Source organism: Ochotona curzoniae, unplaced genomic scaffold, assembly GCF_017591425.1.
Source record: "Ochotona curzoniae isolate NIBS_2020 unplaced genomic scaffold, NIBS_Ocur_1.0 contig_1274, whole genome shotgun sequence".
Classification (NCBI taxonomy): Eukaryota; Metazoa; Chordata; class Mammalia; order Lagomorpha; family Ochotonidae; genus Ochotona; species Ochotona curzoniae.
Window position 1 is genome coordinate 19700863 of NW_024465023.1, and position 20240 is coordinate 19721102.

At 37.4% G+C, this 20240-nt stretch overlaps 1 protein-coding gene across 1 annotated transcript in view; it reads left to right on the forward strand.

Annotated features, from left to right (window-relative positions):
* DMD (dystrophin) overlaps positions 1 to 20240 on the forward strand; it is a 1921612-nt gene that overhangs the window by 925580 nt on the left and 975792 nt on the right. Inside the window, exon 44 of the mRNA XM_041000021.1 lies at positions 9879 to 10026. Coding sequence (XP_040855955.1) covers positions 9879 to 10026 — 148 coding nt within the window. The remainder of the gene's footprint in view (positions 1 to 9878; positions 10027 to 20240) is intronic.

The window sequence follows — 20240 nt, forward strand, 5'->3', positions numbered from 1 at the left end:
TTCTGGTGATTATAGTCTAAAAGACACCTGCATAAGGAGTTCAGTTTAGAGCATGACTTGGAACTATATCATAATCACCTTTTAGGAGAAGTTTCAGTTAACTGCTGCCCATGCCCCAAATCTGGCACACTGCATGTTTTTTTGAAAGTTTTTTTGAAAGTTAGCCATACCCATTTGCTTATATTGTCCATGGCTGCTTTTGGGGTACAAGGCCAGAGCTTAATAGTCATAACAAAAATTGTATGACCAGGAAGCCTAAAACGCTTACTCTTTAGACCTTTATATAACCATTCCTGATATAGATGGTAATTGAACCTTGGAGAGTGAATGCCATTCTGCATGGAAATGTCCACACAGGAAATCTGAGAGGTTTACTGGCAATACTTAGTTTTTCTTTCAAAGACAGTACTACTCCTCTCTTGTTTAAGGTTAAAGAAAAAAAAATGTCTACAATTTGGATGGAGTCAGATTACTGTAGATTTGGTGATACAATTCAAATGAAAATGTTTTCTGCACATTTTTTTTCTTATGTCAGTTAAATGAAAAATTATGAGAAACAAGGGAAGATGCATAGAGTATCAACATGTGAAAAGAAAAAATAAAGGCATTGAAAATAGTTCTTAATTTTAGTATATGTGTTGCCAAAGTGAACATAGGATATAGTTTCTAAATTCAGGTATTATAACCACTGCAAAAAGCTTAAAGTCAGAGTACTGCTCCAAAGTTGTTTGAAGTCTGAAAACCAAGCTCTTAACCTGGAAAGGATTAGAGATCAATAAAATAAACAGGGTGTTATAAAATGAAATGCCGATCGAGAGCTACAAAAATATCAGCATTGGAAATTTTGAAAACAGTAAAACTGAATGAGAAAGCCATCATTGTATATCATTATGTTTGTTTATTTTTTTTCCTTATGCTATAAATATTTCAAATTATGTACTTTTTTTAAATGGTGAGACCAGAAAGTAGCAGAGAGGGGGAGCAAAAGAGATACTGACACTCTTTACTACACACACTTTTGTTTTGCTGTGGCATATTCATTATTTTGTTAATTATTTTACCTTTTCTTGAAACGATTAAAATTGAATATCCAGCTTAGAAAAATTTTAGGTACATGTCATATTTCAAATGACACACAGAAACAATGTCCTGAGGGATTGCAGACCTAAATGAGGAAAACCTAATTAATAAATATTTTATGATAAAATGGGAAAAGAGTATAATAAAATAGAAAATAAACTTTATTACTTGCATATTACCAATTTCTGTACGTAAAAAGCTAGCCATTGATAGAGTGAAAATAAAAGCCACTTAATGGGAGATTATATTTGGAATACACATGCCATGGATAAAGTGTGAACATCTGTAGTTTTTTAATATTAAGGAAAAGTTTAATGAAAGTAAATAACACTGAATATACAAGGTTGCCATCTCAGAAAGAACTGAGGGCCCAAGCAGTATTCATAGTGGGGATTTATGGAGTTGAGTATGTTCCCTCACTCTCCTCCCTGTCTAGGATGTCCGGCTGGGTGTGAGGGCTTTGTAGATTTGGAAGTCCTACGTTTCCCTTCAGACCTAAATAAATAGCACCCTTGTTGAAGGGTAAGTAAGATTCCCCTACGCTGCCTCCAAGGAGAGAGTTGAGACCTAACCAGGTTGGCTAATGATGGCCAGATTTTTGATATATAAATGTGGGATTATTGCTATGTTTTTTTACCATTCTTCACTATGTAAAAGCCCCACTGCTGGGGTTGGAAGCTATTAAAACCTTGGAGTTGGATGGCCTTAAAACCATCTAGAATTAAGGGGGCAGCACTCTGGCTCCACAGGCTAATCCTCCACCTTAAAGTGCTAAGTATCCCACAGTGGGGCAAGTTTTTGTTCTGGCTGTTCTCTTTCCATCCAGTTCCCTGCTGGGAAAGCAGCAGAAAATAGCCCAAGTCCTTGGGACCATGCAGTCATGTCGGAGACCTCAGAAGTCCCATGTTTTCAACTCTGGCCATTGTAGCCACTTGGAGAGAAAACCAGCGGGTGAAAGATGTTTCCCTTTCTGTCTGTCCTTCGCTCTGTAACTGCACGTTAAAATTATAAATAAACAAGTCTTTAAAAAGATAATTTTAGAATTACATGATTCCAAATGTCTTCCTCCCAAAGATACTTCGAAACAAAGAAGAGATTGGTTTTGTTCCTTCTAATGATGTTTGTGGGAACTCCAAAATTAAACAGGAGTAGGTAGTTGGCCCTAGCCATAGGAATTCCTTGTCTCATGGATAAGAGTGAAAACTTGGACACGTAAGACCAAATGAATATTTAAGCAAATTTTAATGACAAAAGATACACTTGATGGACCAAGTTAGCATTTCAGAAAAGACTTATTTATTTATAATTTAAATGTAGAAGCTTGAAAGTCATGATTAACGAGAGGAGGACGGAGTTATCCAGGGACTTGAAGATGGGTTACTGTGTTCTTGAGTTTTTAAAAATTTATTGGGCTGCTCAAGAGGTTTGTTCATACTTTTCTGTTTTAGCTCAAATGCTCAAAATGCTCAAATGCTCAAAAATAAAACATATAAATACAGCATGGTGATAAGCATGGTTGACTGTAAATCCTATGCTAAAATAATAATTTAGCTTTCATAAATAGTCTAATTAAACTACCTATCAATTTTAAATCCCAAAGTTATAGATAGGCATTTCTTATGTCTCATCTACATGACAGGGTTCTTATTCTGTCGCGGTAATCTGATTTGTATTTGAAAATCCTAGCTCAGCATCAGCGTTAGGGTGTGGCTTGGGAGCACAAGCATCCCATACTGGAGTGCTTGAGTTTGAGACTCAGTTGCATTTCCCGTCCAGCTTCCTACTAATGCTTATCCTGTCTGGAAGAATGTAGTAGCTCCAGCAGTACATCCTGACACCCATGGAGGAAACCCAGGTGGAATTCTGGGTTCTTAGCTTCAACCTGACCCACTGCCATCTGTTGTGGTTGTTTTGGAAAGTGAACCAATGGATGAAAGATCTTTTTCTTTCTTTCTCTGCCTTGTAAATAGCAATACCTCAAATAATTCTCAAAATATACTTAAGTAAATAAAGGCAGAATAACATCTACTGTTATGCTTCAGGTTTGTGGAATACTTCCATATGTTCTAAGAAAAAAATAACAAAGTAAAAATAAATTTTAAAAAATGGGCTGGTACAGTAGTTCAGTAGGCTAAGCCTCCAACTTTGGCACTGGCATCCCATATGGGCTCAAGTTTGTGTTGTAGCTGCACCACTTCCCATCCTGCTCCCTGCTTAATGCCTGCAAAGACAGAGGAGATGGCCCAAATCCTTGGCACCCTGTACCTACTTGCGATGTTGGAAGACTTTCCAAGCTTCTGTTTTCAGTTCAGCTACCTTTGGCCATTGTGGCCATTTGGTGAGTGAACCAGCAGAAGGAAAATCTTTCTGTCTCTCCTTCTCTATGTAAATTTGCCTTCCAAATGGAAGTAAATACATCTTTTTAAATATTACAAGTGCAAAAAAATAAAGCTTGCTTACTGCTGTACTGTTGTACTCTGTTTCTCTGTATAAATCTGCCTTAAAAGAAAAACAAAAGTAAAGACATTAATATATATACCCATTAATTTAATCCTTCAAATTAAATGTTGGTGGTAGATACTTTAATAATAGTGAATTTTTAGGTCTATTGCTTATTTGCCCATGGACAACCAGTAAATAGTGGAGCTAGGATTTTGTCATAGGCCGTCTGACACCTGCTGTATCTGCCTGCAGAGATATAACAATGGATTAAACTAAAAGCCTGTGGCCAGGAGACTGTCACACAGCTACAGTGGAGTCATGAATTATAAGTATGTGCGTGTTGACTCAGTATATAAACTACACTAGAAAGCTGGAAACTGTGTTTAAGGTTGAAAAACATGAGATTCTAGGTAAGTACGATTGGAGCAGTGGGAGAGCTCCTCAAATTGAGTCAATTCTACAAAAAAAAATCTCCGAAACTAAAGTATGTTCATATTTTACTGAGCAATTTTATTATTTGGAAAGTGGGACATACAAGGACGCAGGAAGATACTGTGGTTTGGGGTAGGTAATTAATTTATCATTTTTGCATCAGCACCTACAGTTTTGACCATGAGAATTTAGACAAGATCCTTTCCACACACCTAAACTCACCTAATCAGGGATGAAATATACAGGAGGAAATAATCAGCAGTCCAATGCTGAATTTGCAGTTATAAGTATAAAGCCACAATGGGCATGTCAGAAGGCTAGTAAGGTGTTATTTATTTAAATTTACTTCATGGAATTGAGCACCCCATTAATGACCTGAAAGTGTTAAAGTATGTCCCAAAGTACCTAAATTACTCTCTAAATGTAATTTATGCTTGAGAATAATCTAACTTGATTTAGAACAGCAGGAAATAAGTTATGCTACCCATAAATGAAGCAGCAGTGTAATTTTAAATACTGCCTGCTTGCATATTGAATGAGAATTTTAATATTTGCAAAATTTTAACATCACTTGATTTATTATCCATATGTTTATACTGAGAATGTTTTGTCCTTTATTTAGTTTGGTCTGCATTTTCCTCTTACTGCCAGGAAATAAAATACAACATTTTTTTCCTAGAAGTTATATAGAAGGTAAAACATAATTTTATGTTTTATACATTTTTAATGCTTCTAAGTGTTTATAGTTTTTGCTGCCTTTTTCCTCACTCATGGAAAGCCCAACTAATGGAGTGAGAAAAATTTAGAGTCTTGTTACTGATTTGAGATTAATTTTATAAATAAAGCACCATAAAACTCTGTGTGTGTGTGTGTGTGTGTGTGTGTGTGTGTATTCATTCTGATGGAATTCACTAGGAATCTTTCTTGGTGGGAGCTTATACATAGTCATAATAAAAATGTAATTTTACATAGTAAATTCAGGAATAGATTTAAACTGCTGTTAACAATGCCTATTAAACACTGAAAAGTATATTTAAAAATTTTATGTGATTGTTGAAACGGAATTTAAAGTGTTATTTCTCACATTAAATGTCATCATATACTAAATGCATGTTTTTATTCTTTAGTTTTTTGTTTGAATAAAGTTACTCACTTTAACAGTAATTGTAGTAATAAAATTAAACAGTTAAACCAACTTAATAGTTTTCAAAGTTTTAGTAGATGTGGGCAATGTGAGTATATATATTCATCTGGTGACAGTTTGTATCATTTATATCTAGTCTTTATAGTTGTAAATGTTATGGTTATAGCAGTTGAGCAGAAGAGAGCAAAAGGAAAGGAGGACATCACAGTAGTGTGCAACTTATGTGAAAATCCCTAAGACCTGAGGCAATATCAGGAAGTGCAGTACTGCAGACAGTGCTGTGTGGCTGGAAAGTGCACCGTGTCCTCCGTTTCAAGGTCAACAACAAGGGTATGAATGAAGAACATAGGACCTCGATCCTTTCTTGTTTGTACCCTATATCCAACTCTGACTTGTAGGGCATGGGACACTATGATCCAGTGTGTGAATCCTCATGGTTTTCATCCCTTGGAAGAATGTATAGGCAGGACAACCAGTGGAACATAACAGGATTTGGCGAAGGCCAAGGGTAGGAGTTGAGAGCTGTGTCTGCTATAGCTTGGCAAATACCAGAGTGGGGAGTGCAAGAGAATGAATTGGACTGTGTGTCAGCCCGCATTAGAGTGTTTTCTGGAAAAGACTATGCATGAATTTTTAAAAATTGCAGCAAAATAAATTATTATTATTTTTTAATGATACAGCGCCATAGGCTCTGGGATTCAACTCCCACTGCCCAGATCCCCTCTCCCCCCACTGATTTTTCCTTTATTATTACAATGTATAGTCCTTCGTGAACAGTCATAATCCATCATTCCAGTCTTTAGGTGTGTTCTGAAATTGTAGGTATGGACAATGGCAGATAGTCCAACAACCTATTGTGAAGTATTTAACACCTTTGTTGGGAGTCCATCTTTGATTTGGAAGTAGAGATTTTTAAACCCATATTCACAAAAACTGAAGTAACCTATATAGTGGACTTTTAAAAAAAGTTTTTATTGAAAAGGTAGATTTATTGAGAGAAAGATACAGAGAGGAAGATCTTTCATCTGCTGGTTTACTCTCCAAGTGGCCACAATGGCTGGAACTGAGCCAATCCGAAGCCAGGAGCCAGAAGATTCTTTCGGGTCTCCCACACAGGAGCAGGATCCCAAAGCTTTGGGCCATCCTCTACCGCTTTCCAAGGCCATAAGGAGGGAAAGTGGAGCAGCTGGGCTATGAATGGTACCCACATGGGATCTCGGCAAATCAAGGCAAGGATTTAGCCTCTAGGCTACCAGTATGGACCCAGCTTGCATTTTAGGGCAACAATCACCTCCTAGTGGCCGAAGCTGTTGGCAAACAGGGTAAGTCAGATAATTGGGTAGAAAAATATCAAACCAAAAAGGTTGATGCTCACCACAAAGATGTAGGGATGAATTGTGGATTACTGTAAACTCCTGAGCTCTGGTTGGCACCTAATTTGTTTCTTAGACTATGGGACAGTTAATGTAGAAGTCCCTACTATGCTGTACTACAATTTTAAATTATTTTTTAAAATAAATTTATGGACAGTGTGAAAAGCACATTGTATAAAATATAGACATTAGAGAAAATACCCTGAATGAAAATTAAAATGAATTTTACTTTTGCCAATATAGAACAGTACTAACTATGCTTTTTAGCTTTTCATTCTTCTCATTCAACAGCAGCTCTTTGACTTCAATGATACAAGTATCTGTAAAACAGGTGATATGTAATTCTTTAAGTAAAGTCTTGGAGCCAGACTTATGGCATAATGAATAAAATGTACCACATGTAATAATGTCCTCCCATGTGGACACCAGTTCATGTCTTGCCTGCTCCATTTGCAGTCCAGCCCGGCAAAGCAGCAGAAGATGGTCTAAGTGTTTGGGCTTCTTCCACCCACTTGGGACACTTGGATGAAACTCCTGGCTCCTGGTTTTTCCTGGCCCAGCACTGGTCATTGCAGCCATCTGGGGAGTGAACTAAGAGGTTGAGGATCTCACTCTTTCTCTCTCCGATTTTCAAACAAACAAATAAGCAAGAGAAACTTTAGAAAAAGTGAATGAAATCTTAAGAGGTGTTTTTAGACCATTCATTAGGTACAAAATATCACTGAAAATATATTCTTTAGATCATTTTGTTTTTGAATGAGATGGTATTTGATTGGCTGTAGTATTCCATTCATTATAAAAAGCACAAATCTTACCTTTAAATTAGCTATTTAGGACCCTACGTGGTAGCCTTAGTGGCTAAGGTCCTCACCTTGCATGTGCTGGAATCCCATATGGGCATTGGTTCTAATCCCAGTGGCCCCACTTCCCATCCAGCTCCCTGCTTATGGCCTGGGAGAGCAATCAAAGACAACGCAAAGTCTTGGGTCCCTGCACCTGCATGGGAGACCTGGAAGAGGTTCTAGGCTCCTGGCTTCAGATTGGCTCAGCTCCGGCTGTTGCAATCACTTAGAGAGTGAATCATTGGACGGAAGATCTTTTTCTCTGTCTCTCCTCCTCTCTGCATATCTGACTTTCCAATGAAAATAAAATAGATCTTTAAAAAATAGCTATTTAGCTACCCTTATTATGTGATGAAATATCCCCTGCTTTGGATATTTTCAAAGTTATCTAATGCAATTATTCATTAAATTCACTGAACATATCAGTAAATTGTACATAAATAGTAAAAAAAGGAAACAGTATTGTACAACTATCATTTTGAATTGTCTAAATTGTAGAGAGGGGCTTCATTCTGTAAAAGCAGAAATTACTTCTAAGGAGCATGTTAGGCAGTGGATGGGCACCATTGAAATCAGAGATACAAGATTTCAGTCCCCTGTCTGCTATCTAATGTGTGTGTGTGTGTGTGTGTGTGTGTGTGTGTGTGTGTGTTTTACAAGTTACTCAGCCTTTCAGTTTTTTGTCTAGTGGAAGATAAGAATAATGATCGCTGAGCCGTGGAGGTGAAGTTGCACTCACGGTATTATAAAAACACAGAGCCCAGTGCCTGGCTCGTAGTAACTGTTCAACAAATGTGAATTCCATTCTCTTCCCTGTAAAAGGAAGCTGATGTGCCATCATTTAGTCTCTGAGTTTATTGATAATTTCTAAATGAAGGTAGAAGTGCGAGTGTGACATATTAATATAGCCTATTTCTTTGTAAGACTGGAAATAATTTTAAAACTTTGTTTCATAAGAATTTTTAAATTATTTTTCTTTCTTTTTGAAATTTTCTTTTTTATTTTATGGTACAATTCCCTAGGCTCTGGCATTTCCCTTAGTCCCTGCCCAAATCCCCTCCCCCAAATTAATTTCATTGATATTATTACAGTAGTACAGTCCTTCATACGCAGTCATAAGTCCATCACTCTGCTATTTATGTGTATCCTGACATTGTAGGTATGGACAATGACAGAGGCTAGTATCCTATTTTCAAGATATAGTTAACAATTTCATTGGGAGTCCAGTTTTGGTTTGGAAGTAGAGGTATATGCTGCATTATATCTTCATATCTAGAAAGATAGTCTTCATTACACAGTTACTATATATTTCCAGAATACTTTTAACTTTATAAGACAAATCCTATAATGTTGTACAGAGATCCCATGTACTCCACACCCAGCTTTCCTTATTATTAACACCTTGTATTAGTGTATTTGTCACCTAAACCACACCCAGCATCCACTATCGTTCAAATTCAAACTCGCTGGAGAATTCAGAGGACACTGACAGATTCCTAATTATACACTGAGGCAGCTCCAGAGCAGGGGTTTTAAGGATGGCTTTTGGCTTAATGCTAGTGGACACCTGTTTGAACAGACCCTGGAAACCCAAGTAGATCATAAACTCCTCTAGATACCAACTCTTATTTTATTGCAGTACTATTTTCCCTACCTGTCCATTGGAATCACCTGGGTGCTTTAAAAAATACATTGATGTCAGAGTTCACCTCCAAGGATACTGATGTAATTGGGGTAGAGTTCCAGGGTTAGTGCTGTTGTGGCTGCTACTGTCGTTGGCATTCTCATCTTTTATCACCCCATGTGATTCTTATGTGCAGCTGTCTTACAGTAATTGTGATGTCCTGGGTCAAAATAATTTCTGACTTCTATATGTAATTTCTGGTCATCTGTGACCAGAAAATTACTAAATACCTGCTTGTTACTATTATGTTTACATGTGATATTAACACATTGCCATAAGTTGTTCCAGAATTTCAATTTAAAATATTAGTGGATACAATGAAACAGAGAAGAGGAATGAAAATGTACATCACTGATATATCTATTGGTTGATTAATTGTTGACATCAGACTGTATAATAAAAATTATATCTGACATTCTGGATACTTGCTGGTCTTAATGAAAAGACAAATTTTGGATCAAAGGTAGTATTGGAGCTAATAGACTTATTGAGATAGTTTGATTTTGATTTAAGAAATTGAAGTGCAGCATATATTTTCCAAATACTTGATTAATTATGGTGTTAACATTTTAAAATTCTTGAGTTTAAGAAAAAATGAATATTGATCATGGTGAAGGAAATGCATATCTTTTAAAATAATTGTCTTTGTCTTGGTTTCAATCAAGAAATTCATTCAGTTTTAAAGACAAAGATCCAGCCTTTAATTTTAAATCATCCTTTCTGTTCAGTATTATTATTTGTTAGTTGGAATGGAATTCTATAAGTTTGGGAAAGTTTCAGAATAATATCTTTGTCAATGTCAATAAAGTCTTTGCTGTGCCCACATAATTCGTTTTATAGAATCCACTTATTTTTCTTGATCCATATTTTTTTACTTCTAGGCGATTTGACAGATCTGTTGAGAAGTGGCGGCGTTTTCATTATGATATGAAGATATTTAATCAATGGCTAACAGAAGCTGAACAATTTCTCACAAAAACACAGAATCCTGAGAATTGGGAACACGCTAAATATAAATGGTATCTTAAGGTAGGATTTTAACATTTCTGTTTCCAAGTGTTTTTTTTTTATTTTCATAACAATATTGTGATTGTTTCACTTTCTTTACATCAGGTCGTTGAACATAATGTAAGTTTGTGCTCCCTGGCTTTTTTGGTCATCAGAACACACACTAGAAAATCGTTGTTCGAAATAATTGTTCTCAGAGGTTGTGCTAGGATTTTTATTATTTTTTGCATCAGGAAAAGAGGGTTGAACTAGATGGAAGGGTCTTATTTGATGAAATGAAAGGTATAGTTGCATCTGTGTTGTTAGTAGAGTATCTTGTGACTTGGCATGGTGTGTGTTTTTACTTTTGACTACAGTCAGTCCAAAAGGAGAACTTGTGGTATAGTTAGCAATAATATTGTTGCTGGAAGCATCCATCCTGATAAAGCTACAGTTCTATTCTCTTAAGACAATTTGTGGTGGTGTTGCAGTATTCCTATATAATCTACTGACAAAATGCCTTCTGAGATGGTCCAGGGCCAAAACAATGCAGAGCTAATTGGAGATACTTATTGCTTATTTGGGGGAGGGCTGTGACATAAGGACTATAACCAGTGTGTAGCTATATCTCAGTTTGTTTTGTCTTTGAATATACATGAGCCTAAATTAAATTGTGGAAAATATAATTTAGTTAATAAGTTATGGTTTAGGTATTAGAAATGTTATTCTTGCTGAACCTAGTCATAGATGTTTGCAGCTTTTTTAGCTCAAGTTGTTTCTGTTACAGTTTTCAATAAAATATGTTTGAATTGTAGCCAATTTTCATTGCCAGAAAGTACTGATTAAGATAGATGAAAGCATGCAGCAAAGTAGTTAATTTTCAAAATGTTGTGTACATAAAAGACATTTCAAAACCCTATATTCATAAAAGTGATGTACTATTAAATTTTATCCTTTTCCATTCTTAAATATTTCTGCATAACAGATATGCATTTTGATAAGCATGTAAATTTGATTTACAAGAAAAACTGACACAGAAAATGAATATTATTAAATCCTTTTGATATCTATTTAAATATATGTATTATGTATGTATGTATATATATATAAATATATATGTGTTTATATATATATAAACCTACATTGGCATTTGGCGATAGAGGAAATTAAAGAATACCCAATCTGTGAGCATTGGGAGATAATGTTTTTTCATAATACTAAAGTAAATTTTGAGCAGTACAGCCAAATAAGGTCTCTTTCTGAAAGACAGGAATCTATTAAAATCATATAAAGTATTGTTAGGGAGATATGTAATCATTTTGTCATTGATTAGGATAACGTATGCAAAGCAGTTAGATGTTTTATTACAAAATGAACATATATAATTCTGAAAAAAGATAATCAAGTAACAGAAATAAATTTATCCTTCTGCTACCTGGAGGTAGTTATTTGGTATGGATTTGGGGACATAATTTGAATTCCCTGGGAAGCCAGCCTGAGGTGGAGATAAGCATGGTGAAGGTTTAATAGAGAATACCCTGGGAATCAAGAAATTCATTTACCATGTGCCTTTGTATAGTGTCCTGTATATTTCTTGTTCCTGAATTATGCCAGATTTCTTAGATTTGTGACAATATTGTTTGAAAAAATACTGAAACATATAGTAGAATATATTAGACTCTTTAAAGCTGCCTCACTACATATTGGCGTTCTGTTCCTTTTCTTCTTAGTACTTTATATCAGTGAATAATTTTGAATAATTTTATTGTCAAATTGACTAGTCCAATGTTTCTCAATTTATCATCTGCAGTTACTAGCATCTAGTATATATATTGTTTAACATTGGGCATTATTGCTTCCTTCTCTTAGTAGTGTGACTTTGGGAGTCTCTCAAGAAACCTCATCTGGGATGACCCTAGACTCATGTGCCAGCCAGTGCAGGGACTGGTTCAACCCTTCACCTGCATCAACCTACACACCCACTGTTGATTATAGTTGTCTGGTCAGTTCTATCCCCACCCCCTTTTCTATGCAAACTATGAGTTCTGTGGCCCAGCCCAGTCCTGCCTGCCAGAGACTTGGCCCTTATACACACTAACAGGAGTTGCAATCTAGTTGGGGTGATTCCTTAAAACCATCACCAGGCCTGCACCCAGCTCTGGTTCCTGTATATGCCAGTATGTACATTAGTCTTGTCTGGTCCATGATGTACCCCAGTTGGGCTCTTGTATACACTTATGGGTGTTGCAGCTTAACTCAGCACACCTCACCCATGATCTAAAGCACACATGTGACAACAGATGCTACCACTTTGTTCAGCCTACTCCACCCACAGCTCTGGCTCTCCTGAACTCCAGAGGGAGTTGCAACCCAGTAGAGATGTGTCCATATTTTCCCTTCTAGGCCTATTCCCAGTCAAAATCTTGCACTTTCCAGGGAGTACTATGATCTGACCTGACATGATTTACACCTTGTCATGTTACTTGCCAGCAGATGCTGCATCAGATCCCCACCAGGCAGTGCTTGTCCTGGCTCTTACATGCACCAGTAGATGCCATGGCCTGGCCTAGCCCAGCTTTCCTCCAAACCCAGCTTACATGCAGGCCGACTGTTGTTGCAGTCCTGTGTAGCCCACACCACCCACAGTCCCAGCTTTTACCCTCCCACTGGGAGCAGTGGCCCAGCAGGGAAGCCACTACACCCCCCTTAATGGACTTACTCCTGAGATGGGGTCATGTCTGTGCTGGTGAGTATTGCAGCTCAGTCTGGCATGGCCCATCTTACTACAGATTTTACCAGCAGGTGCTGCAGCCTGGCTCCGCCTAGTCTGCCACCAGGCTCAGCTCATGCTACAGGGTGCCTAGCTCAGCCTGGCCAGCCACCCGTTCCAGCCCTAATGTAAACTGCTATGCGTTGCATCCCAACCCGGCCTGGACTGCACCCTGTCCTAACTCTCATGCCTGCTAATGGGTGTTGCAGACTGGTAGAGCCTGACCCACCCCCAGAGCTGACCCACATGTATACCAAAGGGTACTGTAGCCTATCATGGCCTGGACTGTCCTCAGCCTCAGTTCTTCCACCTACCAGCTGGGGCTGTGTCTTAATGGAGGATGTCACCAAGTTTCCCTATCAAACCAGATCCCAGTTGACAATCTTAACACACAGGTGGGTGTTTGGATCAGCCTGATTTGGCCTACCTTCAATCCTAATCTTTACCTGTGGGTACCATGGCCTTGCCAGACCAGACCATGTCTGTTTTGACTTTCTCCAAATGTGCTGTAGCCCAATTCTGCCTAGTTCATGTGGATCAGTGGGTGCTACAGCCTAGCCCAGCCTATACCACACGAACTCTGACTCTCATGAATGCCAATGGGTGCTGGAGCCTAGCCCAGTCTGCCATACCCTCAGACCCAGCCCACACACATGAGGGATATTGCAGCTGTGTTTAGCCAGTTTTGCCCCCATTCCAGCTCCCCCACTGAGCAATGGGAACTGCAGCTCAGCAGGGACATCCCCTGCTCTCTTGGGCCTCGCCATTAAATGTTACAACCTGGCCTTACCTGGCCAGCCCCAGTCCCAAACTCATTGGCAGGTGCTGCAACCTAGCCCTGTCCAGCCTTCCCTGGCTTTTGTGCAAACCAGTAGGTGTGATAGCCTAGCCTGGCATGGCTTTCACTCTATCATGGATCCTGCATATGTCACTGTGCTATGATTTGGCCAAGCCCTGCCTTTTCCACTCTGCAGAGCCAGCCCACACACCTGCCAACAAATGAAGCAGCCTTTTGTGGCCTGGCCTACCCTCAGCCTTCACTTATATATTTACCAGCCGGAGTTACAGTCCACCAGAGGAGTTTCCCAAGTTCTCACACCAGGCCCATTTCCAGAATCAGACATCATGTGTGTCAGCAGGTATTAGGTCCCTAACCAGCATTCTCTGCTCCCCAGTGTTGGCCTTTATGTCTGCTGGTAGATGTTGTAGCCCAGTCTGCCCCACACACAATGTGTGGGTGTGCCTGTAAGTTCCATGATCATGTGCAGCTCACTCTATCATCACTCCCAGCTCTCGAGAAAACCAGTGAATATTTCAGTCCTGCAAAAGATAAGCCCATATATCCCCCATAGAATCTGCCCCTGACCCAGTTCTATTGCTTGCCAGTTAGTGTAATGGCCCAGCCTAGCACGACCCATCCACTCATTGTCAGGTTCTGTGTTCTAGTCTTGCCAGTTAGGCCCCTCAGCCCTAGCTTTCATATGTAGCAGTGGGTGGTGGTTAACGCTAACTAGCTAAGCTCAGGTCTGCCACGTGTGTAGGTGCTTTGATCTGACCCAGAACGGTCCTCCAGTTTCCTCCTCTAAACCATCTGGTCTCAGCTCCCTTGTTTACCTTCAAGTACAGTGGCCTTGTTGGTGGAATTCCCCCAGAAGTCATTCCTCGGCTGTAACATACTCCCCTAGCAATCCTCCCTCCCATATATCCCCATAACCCCTTTCATGAGCATCCATAGTTCCCATGCCTGTGAGCATGCTGGTTCCCAAGCATAGTCTTCCAGTGGTAGGGTCTGCTAACCTGGAGCTCTGCCCACCCACACAGAACCCAAGTACATGCATGGTCTCCAGACTTGGTCCACCAACAAGCCACGCCAATATGCTGGCCTGCGGTCCTACCTTTCTTCCCACCCAAAACTCAAGCACGTACACGAGTCCCCAATCCCAGTCTGCTGACTGAGACTCATCTTTGTGAACCTTTGCAGTTGTGACCACAACAGTAACAGTCTAGTTACAGTTTGGTCTTACTACAGAGACAAAACAATTGTGAGTGCTCTCTTCAGTATCCTATGAATGATGAAATTTTCTACTGTAACTGGTAGAATTAGGCATTCTTCCAAGAATATATGGATTCTAGATATGATTCCCTTTAATTTTTAATAAATAGTTTTCCTTATCTTGATGAGTTTCCTTACATAATGATTTTAGACTCAGATAAAGACTAGGAGGGAGCTGTCGGAAGACTTCCAAATTCTTCTCTATATGGTCTGGCTGCTCTCTTGGGCTCTGTACTAGGAGCTGCAGCCAGTTTCTCCTAAACCTCTCAGTTCTGTCTCCTCAATTCAAGGAGGGCTCCTAGCTTTGTAGGCATTCCCTTTGCCTTCAACTTATCCTATTCTGAGTAGACAAGAAGTTTTGGCATTGGTAGAGTTCATCTCATTTGTTCCCAGTCTCTCAGGGATCACTGTCCTTCAGTGTCTTGGAAATCATTGTTGCATATTTTCCTCAGCTTTTTAATGTTTTTTTTTAATGTTAATTCTGGACACCTTTACTCCAAATTGGCAAGCAACAGAAATTCAAAATTAATGATATTGATCCCATTTGATATTTTAGTGTATTGTTAGCATACAATCTTGAAATTGTGTAATAATTTTAACCGTGGAGGGCATATATTATGGTTTTCTTTTTTGGACAGTGTGGTTTGATTGAAATCAATGATTATTTTATCAAAACATCTTCCCTTAATTGAAACATTCTTTTGGAAAGACTCATTTCATTTTGTCTTTTCCCTTTTCAATTTATATATGGAAAGAGAAAGGGAATGCCACATGTCTAGGGAAAAATTCTTCTAGCTAAAAACTGTGTCACGTAATGCAATGTAATAAAAAATACATAAATAAAATGAAATTTTAAAAAAGTTGTAAGTGGTAGAACAAATCCTGTAAGCAATTAAGACCCTTCTCTCATGATAGTAGTTCCAAATGATAGCATTCACATTCTCTCCTACTCCCTGCCACCCATGCTTGCTCTCTCACAAGTGTCTACAAAAAGGTTCTATTAAGACAAAGGAAATTGTCTTAGTTTTGTAAAGTAAATAGAAACTTTGGAAATTTCAGTTATCTTGGCCATCATCTTCGATAATTCACTAATAATAGGAGGGAGGGTTTAAATATGGCTATCAAATTGCTTAAAATATTTGCTATGAGATATAAATGGTGCCTGTTAGCAATAGACCATTTTTGGAGCACACGAACCAGTAATAGCTCTTTAAGGAAACTCAAGAAAGTAGCCATGCAAATACTAACCAAATAGACACAGAAGTACATCAGCTTTTGGCCTAATAGGTACAAATGATTTTGTTTTTGCATGTGAAACAAAAGTATGTGTATTTTATGAAATTGTCCATATGGATTTCTGTCAAACTTTGTTCTATTTATGATTAAGTAGGAAAAAGAAAAATCAATGCCTTAATACTTGTGACTTTCAGTGCCAGAAAGGGGGCCTGGCTCCATACAACTTATTTTACCTGAAACAGGTGAATGATAAATACATGGATTAACATTTTTCAGAGTACTCCAACATAATATGCAATATCATATGCTATGATATGTAACATGGTATATCATAATATGCTGTATTACTATGGGAAACCTATTTAAACATAATACATTTTTTATCTTCAAAAATACCAGTGTATTTTATGCCACTAAAAAGTGGCTTGTTAATTAATTATCTTTTTGTATGCATTAATATAACATTCAGTAATTGAGAACATATGCAGAGTTTTGTCACTCAGTAAAATATTGACCTGCAAATTAAACTCTTTTCAAAATTTAAAAGAATAGGTAAGAGATTGTGTGTTACACTTGGAAAGTTCCACTTCCTTTTGCTTAATAGCTACAGAATCTTGTGGAGGTGTCTTCATTCTCATCATATATCTGCTTTCTCTTCTCTAAAATGAAAATAAAAATGATATGATATGTAGATAAGGTACTTAGAATGGCATTTTCCTCAAGATAATTACTCCTTAAATGTAAGCTCTTATTATGATTAATCATTATTCATGAGTAATTAGCCTATACCTATAAAAAACTAAGATTTATTTACTGAATTATAGTCTTCAAATATTTGAAATGCCGACATGACCAATTTAAGATGCTTCATTAAGCCTTATTTCTAAGTAGAATTGTATCTTGACACAGTATATCCTGTGGATTAAGGATTGAGGAAAATTCCGATTCAGCCAAACATATCCACCCCAGATAGCTGACATTTCTGCCTACTCATTTTCTAACTAGCAAGAAGAAATGTTAATGGGAGTTTTCAACACCATGGGAGTTTTAAACACTGTGACACAAAGTTATGAAAATATTAACTTATATAGTAACAGAGTGAATCCATGAACCATCAAATACACTCAGTGAACATAGGAAAGTTGATACCATAAAATACCTCCAACATTAAAGTTTATTATATTCTTTTAGATCAGAAAGAAATGCTTTAAAATGTAGGCTGTTATAGGACATGATTGAAAATGCATGCTGTTGTCAGTAGTCATTTAAAATCACCATTAGATTATGTTTATAAATGACCTGCGTATTCTCCCTATTAATGGAAACACAGCCTATTTTATGGGTGTGTAGTGTTGCTTTATTAATTTCTCAAGATTGTAACTATAAACAAGTATGTGGCCTTGTCATCTTAACAATTTAATTTAAAATCAGCTTTAAGAAGTAAACAGTAAGGCCTGACATAGTACCTAATGGCTAAAGTTCTCGCCTTGCAAGCACCAGGAACCAGTATGGGTGCTGGTTCTAACACTGGCAGCTCTGCATCACTTCTGATCCAGCTCCCTATCTGTGGCCTAGGAAAGCATGGTCCAAGGCCTTGGGACCCTACACCTGCTTGGGAGACCTGGTCGAGGCTCCGGGCTCCTGGCTTTGGCTTGAGCGTAGTTCTAGCTGTTTCAGTCACATGGGGAGTGAATCATTGGACGGAATATCTTCTTCTCTGTCTCTTCTCTCTGTATATCTGACTTTCCAATGAAAATTTTAAAAATCTTAATTTTAAAAAAATAATAAAAAGGAAATAAACAGCAGTGGAATTGTTCAGATGAAACATTGTAAGTTTTAAATCGACAAGCAGAGTATAAAACAGTAGTACATTGTTTTGGCATGAATTAACTACTGCTCTTGGGAAGTATTCACATTAATTGGTTTTCTGCATTATCCTGTAACATTTACTGCATCTTACTACTCTAACTTACCTTCCAAGTAGGTGTGCAATATGTTGCTCTAAATCAATTGTGGTAAAACCTGTTTGCTTTGTGACATAGAAATACATCTTAATTCATTGTAATTGAGAACACTTAAGCATCGTGTTTCAGTGGTAATGTTTCCTCTATTAACATGCCCTTTCCCAAAACTTTGGACTTTAGAATGATTTCCTAGCCAAGCGAAATACACTTTTTCTTTTCTCAAGTAGGAAATGTGCATGGAGAATGGAAAATTGCATATCAACAGTAAAGTTGAAACACAAGAATCTATAGTGACCTTTCAGTCAGGGAAAAAAAGAGGGGGAAAAAAAGAGCGCTAGAGTCTGCAGTTGGGGAGAAAAGGCAAAGAAAGAATACAAAAGTATTGTATTTGACAAAAGTCAAAGACAAATTTAACTGCTCTTCAACTGTGGCCGACTTTCCCTGTTAGAAAATTCTAAATTATTTCATTAAGAACTTAGTTCTGATAAGCTTAGAGTCATAGAACATGATAGAGTTGGGATGACTCCTGCTCAAATATTTGAGACAAGTAAACCCAGAAAGGGCTCTCTTCTTAATGGAAATGTCCATGATTTCTCATTCTTCTCTCTGCTTTTTGAACTTACACCCTAGAAAATCCTCATGTAATAGTTTGCTGTTACTGAGAAGCCATTGCCTTGTGTAGAAATGATGAGAACAGAATGGTTGTGTGTAGGTCACTTATACTATCTACTATAAAGAGTGAGTTTTTGTGTTTTCATTAGGATGTATCTTAATATATAATTGGTAATCTAATCCCTCAGATGATTCATGAATATAGATAGACTCAAAGGTTATATAGGAAAAGGCCTAATACTGCTGAGTCTCAACTGCTGAGAGAAAAAAATGACTTGAATAAATATTTTGCCATATATTGCCCTTCATTGGGCATCCAATGTGGAGAATAATTCATAGTATTCCTTCCCCTTTGTACTTCCCCAGCAGCAATACAATTTTGTAAGATTTAATACTGTGATCACAGAGGTTTCCTGCTTATCAATAACTAGAGATCATCTACTAATACAAAAGATTCAGTAGGAAAAATTGGTGCTAAGACAATTTGTCTTCAGTCATTTATATTAGGGTTACAACAGTGTGTAAATATGGGACTATATTTTATTGTGAGTATTTCCATGCTGGTAGTAGTGTGAGCTCACTCTCAATACAGTTAAATATTCAGGCACTTCATTCTTACATAAATATTGTTATCCTTTTATTGAAGCTCCTCTAAAACTTCTTGGCTTCTATGAATATTTTGGGAAGCAGTAAATAACAGATTTATTTGGAGGTTGACACAGTGCCAGTATTTAGAGAAGAGCTCTAAATCATTGCCTATCAAATGTCTCCTTCATAAATAAGTATATTAAAATAATTGGATAGTTGCAATGGTTTGTTATGAAAATTTTGTTGTCCGGAATGACGTGTTTAAGAAGGGGACAGATTGGTACATTTTATTGGAAAGAAGAGAGAATAAAAACTATAACCTACTGTAACAACCACTGCATCAAAGGACTGTTTAAAATGCATGGAAATGTGTCATCCCTCAGGGTTTCCTGTTTTTAGAGTAGGACATAATCCAGAGAATAAAAGTGTACAAAAAATGAAACATGTTAATTGCAAATTCAAATCAAAAAATAAACTACTCACATCAATATAGAATCAATGCCAAGCAATATTTGTTATCTAGTATAATAATAGCTTAATGTTATAATAAACCATTTTGGGGGATTTGTCTTTCATGCTTACCAATAGAACTAGTAAAGAGAAAAAAATGTCTCCATATACTTAACATATACCATCAGCGATAGTAAATTAGTAAATAAATAGGAAAACTCTAATTTGCTTGCATTTTTCTCTTAACCAAATTATCTTTAACGTCCTTCTTGCCTTATGTGCAGAAAATTCTCTCTTCTACCATTATGTATAGGAATTTTCACTTTTGTAAACATCTTAATATGATCACTCCGTTCTCTCATTGACAAATATATCTTTGAATATCATATTCCATCTCAAATACCTGAACTTTTCATATGAGCCTACTTCATGCAAGATTAACTATGATTGTTACTCACTATATAGAGTTGGCCAAGAATTCCTTTCCCTTAACATATTCACAGGCTAATGAGTTCAACTTAATATTTTTTTTTTCCATTGGAAAGGTAGATATACAGATAGGAGGAGAGACAGAGAGGAGATC